This window comes from Actinia tenebrosa, unplaced genomic scaffold (assembly GCF_029948245.1).
Source record: "Actinia tenebrosa isolate PJP-AT-01 unplaced genomic scaffold, QUT_ActTen_1.0 PGA_scaffold4__44_contigs__length_22323623, whole genome shotgun sequence".
In the NCBI taxonomy this organism is placed as follows: Eukaryota; Metazoa; Cnidaria; class Anthozoa; order Actiniaria; family Actiniidae; genus Actinia; species Actinia tenebrosa.
Window position 1 is genome coordinate 4,336,270 of NW_028292581.1, and position 18,776 is coordinate 4,355,045.

At 37.0% G+C, this 18,776-nt stretch overlaps 4 protein-coding genes and 1 pseudogene across 10 annotated transcripts in view; 2 read left to right on the forward strand and 3 right to left on the reverse strand.

Annotated features, from left to right (window-relative positions):
- Positions 1 to 18,776, reverse strand: part of LOC116303238 (organic cation transporter protein) — a 40,953-nt gene that overhangs the window by 7,641 nt on the left and 14,536 nt on the right. Inside the window, exons 1-3 of one of the 6 annotated variants that reach the window (XM_089036377.1) lie at positions 1,864 to 2,109; positions 354 to 459; positions 148 to 202 (exon numbers count right to left, since the gene is read on the reverse strand). In XM_089036377.1, the coding sequence (XP_088892503.1) occupies positions 148 to 202; positions 354 to 432 (134 nt within the window). In that variant the 5' untranslated portion in view covers positions 433 to 459; positions 1,864 to 2,109. Of the gene's footprint in view, positions 1 to 147; positions 460 to 1,863; positions 2,119 to 18,776 lie in introns of those variants that run through there. The other 5 variants (XM_089036378.1, XM_031712742.2, XM_089036380.1 and 2 more) reach the window with 5 other exon arrangements.
- Positions 2,298 to 4,705, forward strand: LOC148906894 (uncharacterized). Its single transcript, XM_089036383.1, has 3 exons — positions 2,298 to 2,474; positions 2,589 to 2,651; positions 3,460 to 4,705. The coding sequence occupies exons 1-3, from the start codon at positions 2,368 to 2,370 to the stop codon at positions 4,145 to 4,147; spliced, it is 858 nt and encodes a 285-aa protein (XP_088892509.1). The 5' UTR covers positions 2,298 to 2,367; the 3' UTR covers positions 4,148 to 4,705.
- LOC148906895 (uncharacterized) lies at positions 4,806 to 6,089 on the reverse strand. The gene has a single exon (XM_089036382.1). It carries the CDS (start codon positions 5,979 to 5,981, stop codon positions 4,899 to 4,901), a length of 1,083 nt encoding a protein of 360 aa, XP_088892508.1. The 5' UTR covers positions 5,982 to 6,089; the 3' UTR covers positions 4,806 to 4,898.
- LOC116294586 (uncharacterized) lies at positions 9,220 to 11,693 on the reverse strand. Its single transcript, XM_031702217.2, has 4 exons — positions 11,035 to 11,693; positions 10,881 to 10,902; positions 10,692 to 10,768; positions 9,220 to 10,583 (listed from the first exon to the last, which is right to left on the reverse strand). Exons 1-4 carry the CDS (start codon positions 11,374 to 11,376, stop codon positions 10,086 to 10,088), a joined length of 939 nt encoding a protein of 312 aa, XP_031558077.2. The 5' UTR covers positions 11,377 to 11,693; the 3' UTR covers positions 9,220 to 10,085.
- LOC148906896 (uncharacterized) lies at positions 15,355 to 16,098 on the forward strand (annotated as a pseudogene). Its single transcript, XR_016121082.1, has 2 exons — positions 15,355 to 15,719; positions 15,919 to 16,098. The product of XR_016121082.1 is annotated as an uncharacterized LOC148906896 (transcript).

An 18,776-nucleotide genomic window follows, 5' to 3' on the forward strand; every position in this document is an offset into this window, starting at 1 on the left:
TCACATGACATTGTTTGTAATGCATGGTGGGTGACAATATCAATAGTAGTGATGACATTAATAATTTTTATATTTTACAAATAATGTTTACAAGAACAGTAGCATTACTTATTTGAATACTGTCAATGAAATTTAAAATATACAAACCTCAGTAATGACACTCGTTCTCTCTCCACTGAAATACCACTCGCTCCGTGGAATGCTGCATCGAAAATCATAGTATTCATTCCCTGGTTTATATTCACCAGTTAACGTACATTTAGTACTGTTTGTAGCACACTTCCAAGGAGGTTCAATTATTAAAAATGTTACAACTAAGAATGGATAGGCAACATTAAATACTAGAATATAACCTAGCATTGTCAGGAGTTTAGCTTGGTAACATCCAAGACTGCCGATGTTCTGGAGAAATTGATCCAATGTGAGTGCCATATTTTAAGGTTGTGTAAACATGAAATGCTGAAAATTAAAAAATGGATAATTATAATCAATCAGTTCATCTTCTCTTGAGCAGAGAAAGGACAAGGTTTTGCTACATGTTGCATAGCAAGCCTAGCACGCACTAATTAATAGTAGCATGGGGTGGTGCAAGGGTCCAAGCGTCCATGTTACTGTTTCAAGCCTTGTGTACGCCACATGTGATTTGAGTTTGTTTGGTGTGCTGTTCTCTCCTATGCTATGAGGGTTTTCTCAGGGTTCTCTGGTTTCCTCTCCAAAAAAAATCAACATGCGAGTTGAGCTGTTTGTGCATAGAACATTGAATGAAGTAGTACTGTGCGTGAGTGTCCCCAATGATGGCAAAGGCACTAGCATTACAAATAGACACTACTAGAGTGCAAACAATATATTCGTGAAATATTGGTTATACTAACTCACACTTTTTCATGCCACTTCTATTGTTTTCTTTTGTTTAACTAGCATTATTTTGAACAATATAGTAATTATAGTGTTTCACGGACGATATACTGTTTGCGCTCTATTATAGAAATATTTAAAAAAAGCTAGTAGTTATTTGGCAAATTAAAGAGCATTAGTTATTGCCTTAGCCATCAAGGACTGAAAATATACAGTCCCAAATTACCTAAATTAATGCCGCCCATTTTGGCACTCTGCTTGAGTAGTAAGCTTACTTGCATAATATAAGTTTAAAAGCTAATTTGATTCACGTGATATTATATTGCACGCAAAGTTTAATGATTGATTATAATAATCTTATTTAATAAAAATCCCACAGCTAAAACAACATAGCCCACGAACTTTAACAGGCGATATATTTATGTGAGCACAAGTCTGCATTCAACTTAAGAGGAAATTTTTTTCAATAATGAGCAATAATGGCAAAAAGCGCCAAAAACTAGACTTTCGTATGAGTTTTGATCCTAATTTTCGTTTTGGCCGGGTTAACACTCAAAACCTTTTTTAAACAGTTAGAAACTGATGTACTATGATAAAATGCCTGTTTGAAGCGGTATTTTCAATTGTACGAAGATGTTTTGTTGCATTTATGTTAGAATTTAGCTTTGTCAGGCTTTTTTATGGAAAATGTATGGGAAATAAGCAAATGATGGCCTAAACTTCATTTTCAAATAAAATTTTTGATTTGGGTTATATAAACACTTTGATTCCACTTTCATCGGTCATCTCCACTTCCAAACAAGTTAAACTTTCTGAATAACAAGATTTTAACCTTGTACAACAGCCTTTCTTCAAGAAAATAGTTTTTGGCGCCCACTGCTTGAATACGAAAAGAATTCTCTCTTAATTAGTAATCGCGTGTTTTAGTTCAGCAAATGCAAAGACCAGACCAGTGAAGTGTTCAACAAGCAAGCTAGCTAAAACAATCAAAACGTTATTGATACTTACCAAATTAAATAAATAGCACAATTCCAATTTAAGGTAAGCATGTACGCATCGCTTCTGACGTTTAAAATTCGAGATTAAATTAAAAATTCTTTGTTATTTTCACATTGGTAAAAAGAGGCCATGAACTAAAGACATCGACCAACTACACAATATTGTCACTGAACCGCGTCACAACATGACCCCAAAACCACCACAGGAAGCCCAACCTCTGTTCTAGAGCTGTATCCTAGATCGATCTGAATAGAATGTATTCGATTGTATTTATATAGAAATTTCAAAAACGAATTTACTAACCTTTATTAGTCTTATGTCCTGTGCTCAATCTCAGACGATTTCGAGTGTATTTCTCAATTTTACGAATCCCTACCTTGCGAGCAGGGCACAGGTAGCTCATTAACATATTTTACCATAACTTGGAAATTTCAGATATTAGGGAGTTTAAGATAGGGCAGCTACGGTAGACTACTACGGTTGAACGCGGTTCGTGATCTGGGACGAGTTTCAATGCGCATGGATGAAAATTCATGCATGCAGTGGCTGGCCGTGAATCCGGTATCATTTTGGCTTCCTATTTCAGCCATGGCTTCGCCGAATGCAGAAAATGAAAACTGGTGAGTGTTTATCATGAGTTTTTGGCAAATGCGTACGTATATCAGGTTAAATTTATGAGAATGTATTGTATAGCTTGCTACAATTTAACACGCTGTAATATCGCAATTTTTTAGTTCCACAAGTCCATGCAATGTTCCACGTGTGGAGTCGGATGTCACCGGTTCTCTTCGCAATAAGTAAGTAAAAACAATCAAAACTACTTTGTAATTCTTTCACAAGAGTTAATGCAGAGAGAGAATAAAGTCCATTAAAATGTTTTTCTTAGTTGAGGTTGATTGTCACATCACCTTATTTTAATTGCAACAAGCGTTCGCTCTAAAATATTTTTATATTTGTACTTTCAATCCCACGACACTTAGGAAACGAAGTAGGAAAATAATGTACTATTATTATTGTTATTGTTATTATAGTTATTACTATTATTATTATTATTGTCATCATTATTGTTGTTTGAATGCAATTAGTTTAAAACCATGAAATATTTTGCTGGACTAACAACAACTAATTTGCATCTAACATGGAATAAACCAACCATGCACTTGCGACACCTCACTGGAAAAAAAACTTATGTTGATAAACTTTTTCATTTCCTTCTTGTGTCGTTCTTTCTGTTCCTAATTTTATCATTCTATGCAGGAAATTTTGTATTTGCGGCTCAATAAAGTTTTGTCTTTCTTGGCACTAATCAATTATGAGCAATATATTGAGAGAGGTGCTTTGCTAGAGTATTTTCCTTATATGCGTGAGACACTTTTTAAGAAATTGCACTAATTAGTTCTCGCTAGTCTTTGTTCAGTAAAAAAAATTGCACTAAATTAAATTTGCGATTTTGTCAGCAAACTATTACACAGATGTAATGGAAGCCCTTTCTCTATTTCATGGGTACAATATATTTGCACTTAATCATTCGCTTATTATAACTTGGTATTCAATTATGTTTAGGGCATGAAAAAAAAATTATTTCTTTTTTTATTTCATTTACAGTGGAACATTTAGATGGACAGAGGAACGAGATAGACTTCTTCTACAACAAATAGTATCCCTCGAGCCTTTTGCCTACAAAGCTGGGACTAAAGAAGCAGGTCTTAGGTGGACAGAAGTAGCAGAACGGATCAACTGCTATGCTCATTTCTCAAGTCAACCTAGAGATCAACGCAGTGTGAGGGAACGTTTCAACAAATTGTTGGCAGACTTCAAGAAAAAAAGCAGGAATGAAGAGTCTGCAAGTGGCATTGCTCCTGATGACCAAACAGAAAATGAGATGATATTGGAAGAAATAGTCGAAAAAATGAAATCTCCGCTGATCCAAGTTGCAAGGGATGAAAAAAATCAGGAAAAAAAGAGACAAAATGCCATATTCATTAGGAACAATGCAATGGAAACATGGTCTAAAACAAGAAAGAGTGGTAGTGAAGGTGGTGATTCGGGTTCAGAGGGGAACGGCCAAGTAGAGCAGGCGTTGACCAAAAGACGTAAAACAAGAAAAGGAGGGTCAGAAGCACTGCAGTACTTGGCTGAAAAAACAGAAGTAGAAACCGCTCTGCGAAAGCAAGATCTTGAATTACGCAGAGAAGAAATGCGTCTTCAAGCAGAACAGCAAAAGGAACATTACAAATTGAAACAGCAACAGATGCGACTTATGGCTGACATTGTCAAAAGACTAGCAAAATAAGTTTTTGCCTTTTAAACCACTCGGTTCTTGTTTGGATTTGTATGTTAAATTACATTACTTAATGTAATGTGAAACGCACTTTAATAATACTTTCCACTAGCTAGTGTTTTTGTTCTATTAGAAATGCTTTTATCGATATCGTACAGTATATCAGTCACAAAACAAAACTAAAGTATGAGAAACCAAGATGCGTGTGTTACGTATGTAAGCTATTTATTCAAAACTGCATTATTCAACTTATAGAAATAATATTATTGTGAATATATATTGAATAATTTTAAGCATTTGTAAATATTTATTACTGATCAAAGTGTAAAACCTGGTTTACCCGAGCAACGCAAATACACAAACAAACGAAAGGACTGGCTTGCGTTGTAGTATTGCGTTTGCGTTTTCACCGGTACGGTTCACACGTTAAAAATGAAAGAATGGAAACCTTTCCATTTTCTTGCGTTTGCGTTCGCACTTGCGTTGCTCGTGTGAACCAGGCTTAATAGTCAATTGGACCAGGTTATAGTAACTATTATTATAATATAACGATTATTAATGTAATTATGAAGATGTATTACCAGAAGGCTTAATAAACCCAAGAAAATAGATGTAACCGATGGAATTTCAATTGGGGTATACTAAAATGTATCAAATTAAATAAGATCTATTTCAGGGGTGTAATGACCTACTTTATTCTATTAAAAACAACAACAAACAAACAGAAGAGCGTTGCAATATTTCCAACAGGATATTATGCGCTTTATGCTAAATAGTCAGCTAATGTTGGAGGCTCAACTTGAAATGACTCAGAGGTTGTATTACCATACAAACAAGTGAGCATGTTTCTGAACAATGCACTTACTACGTACTGCTTTCCTACTGCACTTAATCCTATCTTTAAGTTTTTCTTATAGTCAATGAACTTGAAGTAGTTCGAGACATCGCGAAACAACCACTCCACGGAGACTCGGACTGAGCTCATAGCTTCATTGAAAGACCTCATATCAGGTGTTAGAACAGGAACATCTCCAACGCGATAGGGACACATCAAGTTGGGGCGGAGCGGGTAGGCTTGGTCACCGTATGCACAGAGAACGTTCCCTGCTGGGTTAAAAGCTATTCTTTCAAGGGTTCCCAAGAGTCCCGAGTCTCTTAACGTCCCTGCATCATGTCGGCACCCTTCCACTGGACCGTAAAGATTGGCTATCAAACCATTTGGAAGTGCTAATGCTTGAAACTTTAGCGCGTGAACTCGTTTGTGTCCGTTGTATACTACGTTTTGGTGTAAGCCGGGTCTGCATATTGGACGGACAGTCCCATCAATGAAGCCAAAACAATTCGTTAGAGGAGCGCCTTTTCTTAATATGGCTTCTGAATATCGTTGAAGAGATGCTCTGGAGAGAAAAGGTTGATTCCAGGAGGATAAACGGAAGCCATGAGTTTCATAAATCCAGTCAAGCACAGTGTTTGTTATCATGCTTATCTCGGGTATTGGACGAGCGAACGTAGGAATCATATCGTAATACCGACCAGGGTAGGCCAATCTCTTTAGCAGCATGCACAAGCCCTCTAATCCACTGCAGACAGTCCCTTGAGAACAAACGAAGCGTACAGGTAGCTGCAGATGGTTCCCTAACACTGGTATATCCTCTTTTGCGACTCTGAAGTTAGATTCGCACTCGCTAGAACTCAAGTCATCCAAGCAAAAGGAGTCGTATTTCCAGAATGGATAAGAAGGATTAGAGGGTTTATATTCTTCATATAAAATCAAGAACTCATCCTCTCTCAAAATACCATCAGCAAAGGCAATGACGATTGCATTTCTTATATCTTCAAACGACATTTCTGCTAGCCAACACTCGGATAGCACTCGGTTGCGAATCAAAATATATCATTTTTTGCGACCACTGAACCGTATACGGTATGCTCGATCCAGTATTCACCAGACGCGTTCAACTGTAGTAGTCTACCGTAGCGGTCTTATCTTAAACTCTCTATTATCGAGTACGATGACAAGGACACTTACGAACTAATGACCAAGTACATGTAAAATAAGTTTGAAAATAACATTAGGATTCTGGGATCTAAATTAACCGTGAGGTTTTCGAGTTAGACCCCAGCCTTTGTATAAGATGATTTAAACATGAATACTGGAATAAAATTTGCCTATATTACATGGTGTCTTTATGGTAGGTAGGTAGGTAGGTAAAACTTTATTTAAACACGCTTGCCCCGTCAACTAAAGCTGATTTCCACAAGGGGCGTGTGGATAAATATTACAATGAAAAGGTAATACTATCTTATATTCTAATCAATAATTATAAAAATTAGTAATAAAAATAAAATAAATATAACTGTTAATAAAGCTACAATAATACATAGTAGATTAAGTAAAAATTTATAGATACTAAGAGACAGATAGAGTGTGAGTGGCAATTTCAGATTTGAATTTGGCCAGTGATTTGCAATTTCTTAAATTTTCTGGTATGGAGTTCCAGACTTTTGCCCCATCATAAGAAAAACTTCTTTTACCAAACTCTGTTTTAGGGAGAGGTAACTGCAATGAGGTACTAGAGCCCCTTAAGTCGTAATTTGTAACGCCTTGTTTTAATCTAAAGAGATCTACAAGACAGTCAGGGGCCATTCCGTTAAGTATTTTGTACATGTGCTTGGCCTTTGTTTTCTCTCTTTGGTTTTTGAGAGGTTCCCAGCCCAGAGCTTTCAAAGCTTCCTGGTGGGGAGTTTCATTACTCGTATAAGTGATTACTTTTGCAGATCTGTTTTGTAATTTCTGAAGACGTTTAGCGTGACCTTCACCAAGGGTGTCCCATACCTCACTACAGTAGTTAAAGTGCGGCTGTACTATAGCATTATGTATGCCAATCAGAGTTTCCCTGTCCACGAAGTCTCTTATTTTTCTAATGGCTCCTATACCCGACGTAACTTTTTTAGCTATGCTATCAACATGCTCATCCCAAGACAAAAACTGGTCAATCTCCAAAACAAGAACCTTACTTTGGGTAACTTGTTTTATGGAATCTTGACCGATCTCTACATTAGGCTGATCAGTGATAGTACGCAAGTTATAGTGAGACCCAATTAGTAGAAATTCGGTTTTCGCTACATTAAGGCTCAATTTGTTAGCTAACAGCCAGTTCTTAACGCACTCAAGGTCACAATTCATGGCACTCTCAACTACCTCTATTGATCTACCAGTTGCTGTCAGATTAGTATCATCAGCAAACATACGTGGTATTGTTTGCCTTAGACACTCTGGTAAATCATTTATGTACAAGAGGAAGAAAAGCGGGCCAAGAATGGAACCCTGAGGAATTCCGCATCCAATCCGGCTCTCTGAAGACAACACTCCATTTACCTGGCATACCTGTTTACGACCCGATAGATATGATTTTAAAAGATTTAAGGCATTCCCGGTTATACCATATATTTCCATTTTACGCAATAGAATTTCATGGTTGACCGTATCGAATGCCTTTTTCAGGTCAAGAAATACAACCAAATTAAACATTTTACGGTCCATATTAATATGCCAGCTATTTGTACTTTCCAGTAGGGCGGAAGCAGTAGAGTGTAGTTTCCGAAAGCCAAACTGACGTTCGGAAAGAATGTTGTTCTCTGAGAGGTATTCATAAAGCTGTTCATATATCTTAACATCTTATTTGTTTCTTTGATCTTATCATTTAGTTGTGGTCTATCTGACCTTAATAATATGGACACGATGGAAAAATTTGTGTTCGGCGAGTTTTGTTCGATTTGAAAAACTACGTTTACAATACGTTTTAATGCCACTTCTCGGGGATTATCATCACAGATATGTTGTTGGTTCCCACGTGAAGAATTAGTTCGTTTGGCCCCTTGCGAATTAGGGGCTTTAGGTAGTCTTCCATGTCTTCTACTCGAGCGCCAGAAAAAGATTTAACGGACACATGCCGATTTTCAGAGGAAAGGTTCCATCCCTGGACATGTTGTATCATAGAGTCTCCAGCAATATAAATTAGCCGTTTGTCATCTCTTTCTGATGGATCATTTTTGTTGTTTCTCGTCTGTTTTTGAGATCTTGAGACTTGTACTGAAGGCGTAGAAGTATTGGATGACTTCTTGTTGTTTTTCTTATTCCGCTTGGGATTTGATCGCCTTTTCTTAGTTGTAGAACATTTCTGTAGTTCAACGGTCGGTTCGGTCGGTTGTTCAACTGCCTGTCCAGTAGACTCTTTAGCTTGCGGTATTTTCGTCTGCTGGTGTTTGAGTTTATGATGCAGGCGATAGTTTTCTAATTGAGAATTAGATAATTCTGGTTGGGAAACCGGTTGAACCATTTTTGACTGCGGTATGTTCGTTTTCTGATGATTCAAGTTGTGTCGAAGTCGGTAGTCTTCTAATTGAGAGCTAAGCGAGTTCTTATTTGGAGATGAATCATGCAAAGCAGTAGGTGGATTATGAAACAATTGCATGTTGTTAGTATCTGGTATTACTGGAGGTCGATTCGAAGTATCATTATCCCTGGGGATCGCGGTCTGAGGTAAAGATTGCACGTCCGAGGAATTCATTTTCAATAAACTGAGGGCAGTAATTAGTATAGGGCGTTGTTTGTTTCTTTAAGCCTTTCTTTTTCTAATTCAGCCTCACGAAGTTTTTGCCTCAGTAACTCGATTTCACGTGATACAGCTTCATCGTTAGTGCGTTTGTTTGAATCATTTTTTGCGGGAAATTCAAATTTTGCATTAATCAACTCCACAGATTCTAGCTTTGAATTAATTACCTCAATTTCTTTCCAAAGTTTGTCCATTTCTTGTCTATGGGCACAAACATGCATGGATTTCATATTAGCTACAGAATCAATAAAGCTTTCTAGATCTTTCAGTTCACATGACGTATCGTTATATACCTTGTCAGAGTCTTCATCTTCAAGGAGAGAAGTCTCTGTATCCTCGTCAATGTATATGCTGTTGGATCCTTTGAAATTACCAGAATTTTGCTGGTTATATATAGACTGAAGACATATCATGATCTGGACCAGTGTGTACGCGTTTTCGGACGCTAATCGAATTTCAATCCATTCATTTTCCTGCAATCATTTTATTTGATCAAATGAAGAACTTCTTAGATTTAAAATTAAATTACAGCAAACAATAGAAATCCCTTATTCGTTCTAACGAAACTCTGTTTTACACATTGTTTAACCCTGAACTAGTTTGTGTGGATTGTTTATTAGTCAGTTGTTTTGCGAAACTGAATTAATGGTATTCCCTGAATCAACAAGAACGTGCAACTAGCTTCAGATTATATTCTGAATTGTCCTTTTACAAATATTAATATTAGTCAATATAATATTATAGAAATAGTAATGAATAGTTAATAAACATTAGATATTCATGGTCCAAGCTTATACGCGGAGTGCACTGTATGCTTTTGTGAACGTAGATCTTTATAGTACTAGTAACAGGAGTGATAGAGTTGGTTTGGCGAGAGTCTGGACTTGGTTGAATTGATTGGTTGATAAGATCTTTCAAACTAGTTTACTGACTCATTCACTTTTATCAACTGGTCGGTAGTCTGTTTGGATTCCATTAAAAATTTCCCATATTAAAAATTTCAAGCAAGTGTTTTGAAAGCTCTTAGATGTTGGAGCAACGACATCAAAACAATATATTGTCCAAAATAGGCGCCCAATTTCAATGATTGATTTAGGTGAAATTTTATTTAAGCAACTGACATATATTTTTGAAATTGGAAAAATCAATTTTACTCAAGTAGAGTGTATGTCATACTTTCTAACATGATCTATTTTCTACTGAGTGTTTCTAAGAAATTGAGAGATATATTTCCAAAAACCTGGAGTACTTTGGAGCTAGTACAGATCCTAAAACGTGCTACCTTAATTTGCCAAATATTTAGTCGAAGATGTCTTCTATACATTATAAAGCAATCACTTAGTATTAGTAGTAGTAGTAGTAGTAGAAGATATAATTACAAAAAAAAAGAAGCATAAAAACCCGTTAAAACCTAAGTAAACAATAATAACTAGGCAAAGGCACTTGGGATAGCACTCGATCATTCTCTGTCCCTTATCATTCGATTGATATAGTGTGTATGTGGTAACACTTCGTGTAACAGGTACGGTACTTCCGAGTCCTTCTGTGATCCAAGGTTGACGAGTTCCCTTGTATCCGATCAACGCCCACCATTGTTTGCCTTCAACATCAGCATCATTGTAGCTGGAGCCAAGGAGATGGATGTGGCCCACTCCATGAAGATGGTTAGGAAGGACCACAGCCATGAGAACGATCAAATCATCTGGTAAACCGTCTATGTATGCATTAATGGCTTCCACATCGACATCATCGATAGAATGAATATCGAAAACCTTAACTTCTCCGTTGATGGTCCCGTTCTTATGAACTGTGAGGAAATTATATCCGTGGTCCTATATGAATGCAGAAAAAGCTTATCAGTTAGAGAAGTGAATGACCGGATTTTTATAACTGGATTTTACGCTATAATGACTGCAAACAAAGACTTTGTTAGTCATTACCTTAAGATCAAAGACCTTTCCGTTTACCACGAACTTTCCCACTTTATCAGAGGTCACCGAAATATCGATACCGGATACTAGAAAAGAAGAAAAAAAATATAATATAATGATTGGTTTATTCTTTTTCAGTATTTTTTCAGTATTTTTTCAGTATTTTTTCAGATTTTGATACATTTGGAAATTACGTACCTTTGTAACATTCTCTAAAATTCTAGAAACAAAGTAAGAAAAAAATTAGATGAACTAAATGAAAATTGATTTGCGATGGGAAGAAAGGGAAGCCGCAGAAAACACGATAGACAATAGTGTTACTTTTGTTCTTCTAAAATTGATCAAAACTTACGGAAACTCCTTGATGGATGAAACCTGGCTTTTTGACCAACGCGCATGGCGAGGTATCATTGGACAACTGACAGATACCTTCGTTACTGCCATAGTTGTATGCAACACAACCAGGCGAGGAACTACATGCCCAGAGACACTGCTTGCGAGTCTTGCCCTCATACGCAACGAAAATACTGTTTTCTATTGCTTTGTCATTGATGACTGGACCAAAGTTTAATACTCGTAAGCCGTCTTGATCAATGAGATTTACTCCTGCCATATTATACTGGGCGAAAGTAGTGCCAATGAAGTGGTACAGAAAGTACAAGATTGAAAAGGTTCGTTGAGCTGAATCTGACATGTTGGTCCAAGTCGTCCAAGTCGTTTAAGTTTTCTAACTCCTAGACACTTATTTACAGAACAAATGGTTAAATCAATCAATTATTTAAATTTTTTTCTTGATGAAGGGAACACAGTTGAACACATAAATAACAAATGACCAATGTTAGAGCTTGCCAATTAGTCCAGTAATATCGATGACTTGTGCGATACCGGATTCAAGACGTCAGTCATCTTCGTATATAATTGCGAATAAATTCAATTTTCAATGTTTTTACACTGTACGAGAACAGTTTCTAATTTCACTATCATAGCAAAAAGTAAACACTTCAAGCGCTAATAAACTTTCCTTGTAAAATTATTTTTGATAGATTTATGGATATTGCTGCAAGTCCCTGAAGTCACATTTCTGTTGCTTGTATAGACAATTTCAAAGTGAGTATCAATTCTCTAGAAAGTGTGTTTTAATTGGCTTGCTTTGAAAGGTGTTCAGTCTCGATATGAATACGACCGGGTAACAGGTGACTGTTTGAGGTTGAAAACCTAATTTGTAGGCGTATCCAAACGTTTTAAAGAAATGGTGTTAAGTGCGGGGGAACCGATAGCTGTGCCGTGAAAACTTTGCAAATGAAATTTCTTGATCAACTGGAACTGAGTAATTGACAGAGACAACTCAATGCTTTATTGTTTTCTAAAACATAATACCGAAGCAAATGAGTTTTATTAATATTGATGTGGTTTTGTTCAAACTAACCTCATAATCAAGACAAAATATGTATAAGGAATTTTGCGACTGAATCAGCTTGTTTTTAAACAATGAACATAAAAATAAACCTGTCATGATAGAATTGATAAGGTTAAATTCCTTTTAAAAACATTTTTTACGCACTTAAAACGACTCAACTAGTGGAGACCGGTTTCATTTATTATACATGAACTTAAAGATCTTGTCGAGTTGAGGAGTTTATGTAGGTTTTTGTAATGAGAAAGAAAATTGAAATGTTTAAATTTAGTAAATCCAATAGAAATCTAGAAACAAACTGAAGTTAGTTTTATATAATGACCATGGACACCCCTTGTGCAGGCCCTGTAGTATTGAGAATTTAAGAAACGCAAAATGAATTTTATCAAGCGCTAGTTCCATGACTAACTAGTTCTTTATAATCTCTTCTTCAAAGATGAAGTGATTTAAAAAATCAACTGAATAGACTTCTTTAGTTTGAACGTAACGTTTTGAATATTTCAGATCATGAGTCAATCTCTATAAAGTATTATTTCATTATGTAACGGTTGCACATGAGAATACATGTGAATGTGGATAACTCAAACAAAGAATCTTATTTCGAAGAGAATGACATGTGGCGTGAAATGGGAAAACATCACATTCAAAACATGCTGCTGTACAATGAAAGTTAAGCTAATTCTGAATTACAAATTCCTGGAACCCCTGAAACCGCGCGCCTGCAACCCTGGAACCCCTGGCTTTGTTAACGCTTAAGCAGTTGATTTTAGACTTACGACACTACTGCTGTTGACATCTGAGCACCTCATGAACTGGTGAAGTTAACGCAGTGTCTAAAAAGACTACCTCGTGGGTATTTCATTTGTTGTCGTATGTGAAGAACTCAACGCCTGGCAGCCATCCACATTGGAAGATCTATCTTCCAGCGTACACGAATAACTCGAGCATTTGCGTGCTTGCGAGCTTTAAAGGCTTATGAAGCAAAAAATGTGGCGCTGAGAAAATCCATGGGATAGAGGAGGATAGACTGAAGACATATCATGACGCTGGACCCTGTGTACGCGTTTTCGGACGCTAATCGAATTTCAATCCATTCATTTTCCTGCAATCATTTTATTTGATCAAATGAAGAACTTCTTAGATTTAAAATTAAATTACAGCAAACAATAGAAATCCCTTATTCGTTCTAACGAAACTCTGTTTTACACATTGTTTAACCCTGAACTAGTTTGTGTGGATTGTTTATTAGTCAGTTGTTTTGCGAAACTGAATTAATGGTATTCCCTGAATCAACAAGAACGTGCAACTAGCTTCAGACTATTTTCTGAATTGTCCTTTTATAAATATTATTAGTCAATATGATATTATAGAAATATTAATGAATAGTTAATAAGCATTAAATATTCACGGTCCAAGCTTATAGGCGGAGTGAACGTAGATCTTTTATTGCAGGAGTGATAAAGTTGGTTTGGCGAGAGTCTGTACTGGGTTGAATTGCTTGGTTAACCAGATCTCTTATTTATAGGTCTCAAACTGGTTTACTGACTCATTTACCTTTACTAGTCAGGTCTCTTATGGTCTTGATCGTTACAGAGCTTACAAAAGCACCAAACTTTGCATAGTTGTAGCTTATGGTAGTACTATCAATGTTAGAGGGGGAGCCCAACGTAAATTGTCCTTTAAGGGAAATTACGGAGGATTTGCTTTTTCAAATTTCACGAATTGGGCTCCCTGTGCTTCTTTTTTAAAATATATTCATTAAATATGTAAAATCGTTTTGAATAAATTTTAAAACAGCTATCTACCCATTGGAATGCATTATCTGTCATGGCTATCGATTACAACCCCAAATCTTAACAAAAAAGCTACTTTTCGGCATCTCTTTCAAACACTAGTGGCCAGTCCCACTCGGCCGTTGGCTAAATCCAAGATGGCGGCCCCCAGACTTACCTACAAAACCTGTAAGTAATTTTGCTCTTAAAAGGCCGTAATCTTGCTATTTTTATATTGCAATATATATAAAAGTTTGGTTTAACAGGCTTTCTTTGAAGTTTAAGTTGTTTTTCGAATTAATTAGCTAAAATTAATCGAAAATATAATTATTTCAGAATCAGAAATGGAAATATCTTGGAATCGATGCATCATATGCCAAACAACTACAACAGAAGATTTAAGATGTCCTCTTAGAGCATCTGGTTCCTGTTATGAACCTGCATCAGTCTATGCCTCTTTTCTTCAGAATGTTTTCTTCAGAAAGCATCCATTGAGTTGGTTGAGTATATTGAGATTTATATTAAGGAAAACAAGCTTCTTTTTATGCTATCTGAATTGCATGCACTTTATATAAGTCGTCTTGAAGCTTTGGGCGTTTATAAGACTGTAAATAAGACTCGACTGAAGAATTCATTGTTAGATCAGTTTCATGATGCACAAGAGCAAAATGATGGAAAAAAAGTTGTCATAGTTTTCACGAAAGCATTAAAGGGCATGGTTAAAGATGCAATCAAGACTAAAAGGGACTTCTCCGAGGACGCCACAATACTGGCCAAGGCTTCCGCAATTGTAAGAAGAGACATACTTGAGCATAAAGGATTCAACTTTTCTGGAAGTTTTACTACAGATTGTCAAGAAATGTCCACCCCAGTAAGTCTAAAGTCACTCATTTCTATGATCCTGAGTGGTTTGGTACTGAACTACCATCCAACTGGTTGTCATTCCTGCGTGACCCCTTTAAACAAACAAGAGTTGTTTCAGTTCCTATCGTTGAAGGTTGCTGGACATAACTGGCCAGAAACGAAGACAATCCACGTTACATCAGGTAACATGCAACACATATGTCAGCTATGATACTCAAACAAAATATGCTGTATGTGTAATACAACAAAGGAAATTAACTAACAAATCTTTCGGCTAAGCGACCCCCCTCAGTTTTCTTACTAAGACATATTGAAAAGTGGTAACAATCATGCTAATGTGTATAACCTATGTTGGAATCACACAAAAAATGTTAACTACCGAAATGATTTTTCTCCAGGTACTTCTGTGATTTCCATTGGCTCTGTAACCGCTATGACAGATTGTACTCACGAGGAGGCAGATACGAGGGTTGTGGTCCATATCCTTCACGCCATCCAAGTTGAAGAGGTGAAAACTGTCCTCGTCCGAACCGTGGATACCGATGTCCTACTCATCTTGGTGGGAAAATTTCATGACCTGAGAGAAATCCAGCCGGAACTTGATCTGTGGCTTGCCTTTGGTATGGGTCAAAACTTTCGCTTCGTCAGCGTCAACTCTATTTGTGCTGTACTTGGTAAACCACGATCTGTGCCCTGCCTGTATTCCACGCATTAACTGGATGCGATACCACCTCCTGCTTCTTTGGGAAAGGGAAGAAGTCAGCCTGGCAGGCATGGGAGATATTTCCAGAAGTCACGCCCACATTCGAAATGCTTGCCAAAACGCCATTTATGCAGCTTACGACAGACTCGCCCCTCTTCAAACAGATCGAGAGATACACGGTAATCCTGTACGATAAGCTCAGTCCCTTATCCGACATCAACCTAACCCGGATGGAGCTATTCTGCAAGAACAGCAGAGCAATGGACAAGCTCCCGCCTACACAGGTAAATATTACTTTTTTCTTTATCACAATTTGTCTCCAATTCACTTATGAGAGGAAGAGTCAGGGGGCCAGGACGCTAACAGGACACATACTCACAATGACAAGTTTGAACTAACCTGCTGCACCCTCTTTCCATGAAACTAGGATCAATCCCTTTTTTAAATAATCCTTAATAACATCGACACTGTTGTTATTTGCAGGCCATGTCCTTTTGCAGCATGTCCGGCGCACCGTTTACCAGGCCGGTATCTGGACAGTTAGCAATCAGCCACAGCCACCTGTACCATCACGAGGGCAGTTCTCGTGGTTTGAAGTTGATTGCAAATGGGTTCCGAAATGGATCACTATTCCCGAAGTATCCAAGGCTTGCAGTGAACTGATTAAGTGCTCTTGCAAACGTGCCTGTACAAGATGCAAGTGTGCCAAGGCTTCCTTGGGATGTACCTCCCTTTGTAGATGCCAATGCTAACAAAGTAATTGCATCAAGCTTAAGGGACAATCTGAAGAGTTTCAGCGATCGAACATTGTTTCCGTTATGTAGCCCTAACTTAATTCAAATAATATAGTTATCTCTTGGCGTTTCTATTAGCGCTATTTAAAAGTACATTTGTTTCGCGAACATATATCGATCTAACAGCAGTAATTTAGGTTCAAAATGCGAATTTGAGAAAGGGAACGTGAATTGCAATAAGCTTTGGCAAGAAGGGACTGGGAACTAGTATATATTCAAAAGCCTTATGTAATGTATATGCGAAGAAATATCCAAAAGCCTTATGTAATGTATATGCGAAGAAATGAGTAAGCATAATAGTTTCAGTCAATTAATGTCACTACTGCATTTCTTGTGAGCTGTTTTACTTGAAAACTGCAAACCACCACAGGTAGCCCAATTCGTAATTAAGATCAATTTAAAAAACCCCTTAATCCCCCTTAATTGTGAGAATTGCGTTGGGCTCCCCCTCTAACATTATTTAGTGGATCCTAAGGAACATCTCTGCCAAATTTGGCGCTTTTGTCACTTCTGTCACGATGGGACCTATATTTTGCCATAAGAGACCTGACTATACCAACCGGTCCAGCTGTGGTCTGTTTAGATTCCCATTAAAAATTTCCCATCAAAAAGGTCAAACAAGCTAGTGTTTCGAAAGCTCTTAGATAGTCGAGAAAAGAGGTCAAAACAAATATGTTGTTCAAAATAGGCGCCCAATTTGAATGATTGATTTAGGTGAAATGTCATTTAAACAACTAAACTGACACATTTATTTTTCAAATTGAAAAAATCAAGTAGAGTGTATGTCATACTTTTACTTTTTAACATGATCTAATTTCTAAGTGTTTCTAAGAAATTTAGAGATATTTCCAAAAAAACTCAGGAGTACTTTGGAGTACAGATCCTAAAAGTTGCTACTTCTATTTGCCAAATTATAGTGGAAGATGTCTTCTATAAATTTCAAAGCAATCACTTAGTAGTAGTAGTAGTAGTAGTAGTAGTAGTAGTAGTAGTAGTAGTAGTAGTAGTAGTAGTAGTAGTAGTAGTAGTAGTAGTAGTAGTAGTAGTAGTAGAAGCAAAAAAAAGATGCATAAAAACCTGTTAAAACCTAAGTAAACAATAATAACTACGCAAAGGCACTTGGGATAGCACTCGACCATTCTCTGTCCCTTATCATTCGATTAATATAGTGTGTATGTGGTAACACTTCGTGTAACAGATACGGTACTTTCCAGGCCTTCTTTGAACCAAGGTTGACGAGTTCCCTTGTATCCGATCAACGCCCACCATTGTTTGCCTTCAACATCAGCATCATTGTAGCTGGAGCCAAGGAGATGGATGTGGCCCACGACATGGAGATGGTTAGGATGGACCACAGCCATGAGAACGATCAAATCATCTGGTAAACCGTCTATGTATGCATTCATGGCTTCCACATCGACATCATCGATAGAATGAATATCGAAAACCTTAACTTCTCCGTTGATGGTCCCGTTCTTATGAACTGTGAGGAAATTATATCCGTGGTCCTATATGAATGCAGAAAAAGCTTATCAGTTAGAGAAGTGAATGACCGGATTTTTATAACCGGATTTTACGCTATAATGACTGCAAACAAAGACTTTGTTAGTCATTACCTTAAGATCAAAGACCTTTCCGTTTACCACGAACTTTCCCACTTTATCAGAGGTCACCGAAATATCGATACCGGATACTAAAAAAAAGGAGAAAAAAATTATAATATAATGATTGGTTTATTTTTATCATTAAAAGGAACTGATTTTGATACATTTGGAAATTACGTACCTTTGTAACATTCTCTAAAATTCTAGAAACAAAGTAAGAAAAAAATTAGATGAACTAAATGAAAATTGATTTGCGATGGGAAGAAAAGGAGCCGCGTAAAACACGATAGACAATAGTTTACTTTTCTACTTGTAAAATTGATCAAAACTTACGGAAACTCCTTGATGGATGAAACCTGGCTTTTTAACCAACGCGCATGGCGAGGTATCATTGGACAACTGACAGATACCTTCGTTACTGCCATAGTTGTATGCAACACAACCAGGCGAGGAACTACATGCCCAGAGACACTGCTTGCGAGTCTTGCCCTCATACGCAACGAAAATACTGTTTTCTATTGCTTTGTCATTGATGACTGGACCAAAGTTTAATACTCGTAAGCCGTCTTGATCAATGAGATTTACTCCTGCCATATTATACTGGGCGAAAGTAGTGCCAATGAAGTGGTACAGAAAGTACAAGATTGAAAAGGTTCGTTGAGCTGAATCTGACATGTTGGTCCAAGTCGTCCAAGTCGTTTAAGTTTTCTAACTCCTAGACACTTGGTTACAGAACAAATATATGGTTAAATTGATAAATTATTTAAATCTTTTTCCTTGGTGAAGGGAATACATTTGAACACATTACTAAGAAATGACCATTGTTAGAGCTTGACTCAGTTAATCGATACTTATCCGATACGAAGTATTTTTCAAGACGTCATGCATCTTTTTATGATTGCGAATAAATTTATTTTTCAACGTTTGACACTGTACGGGAACA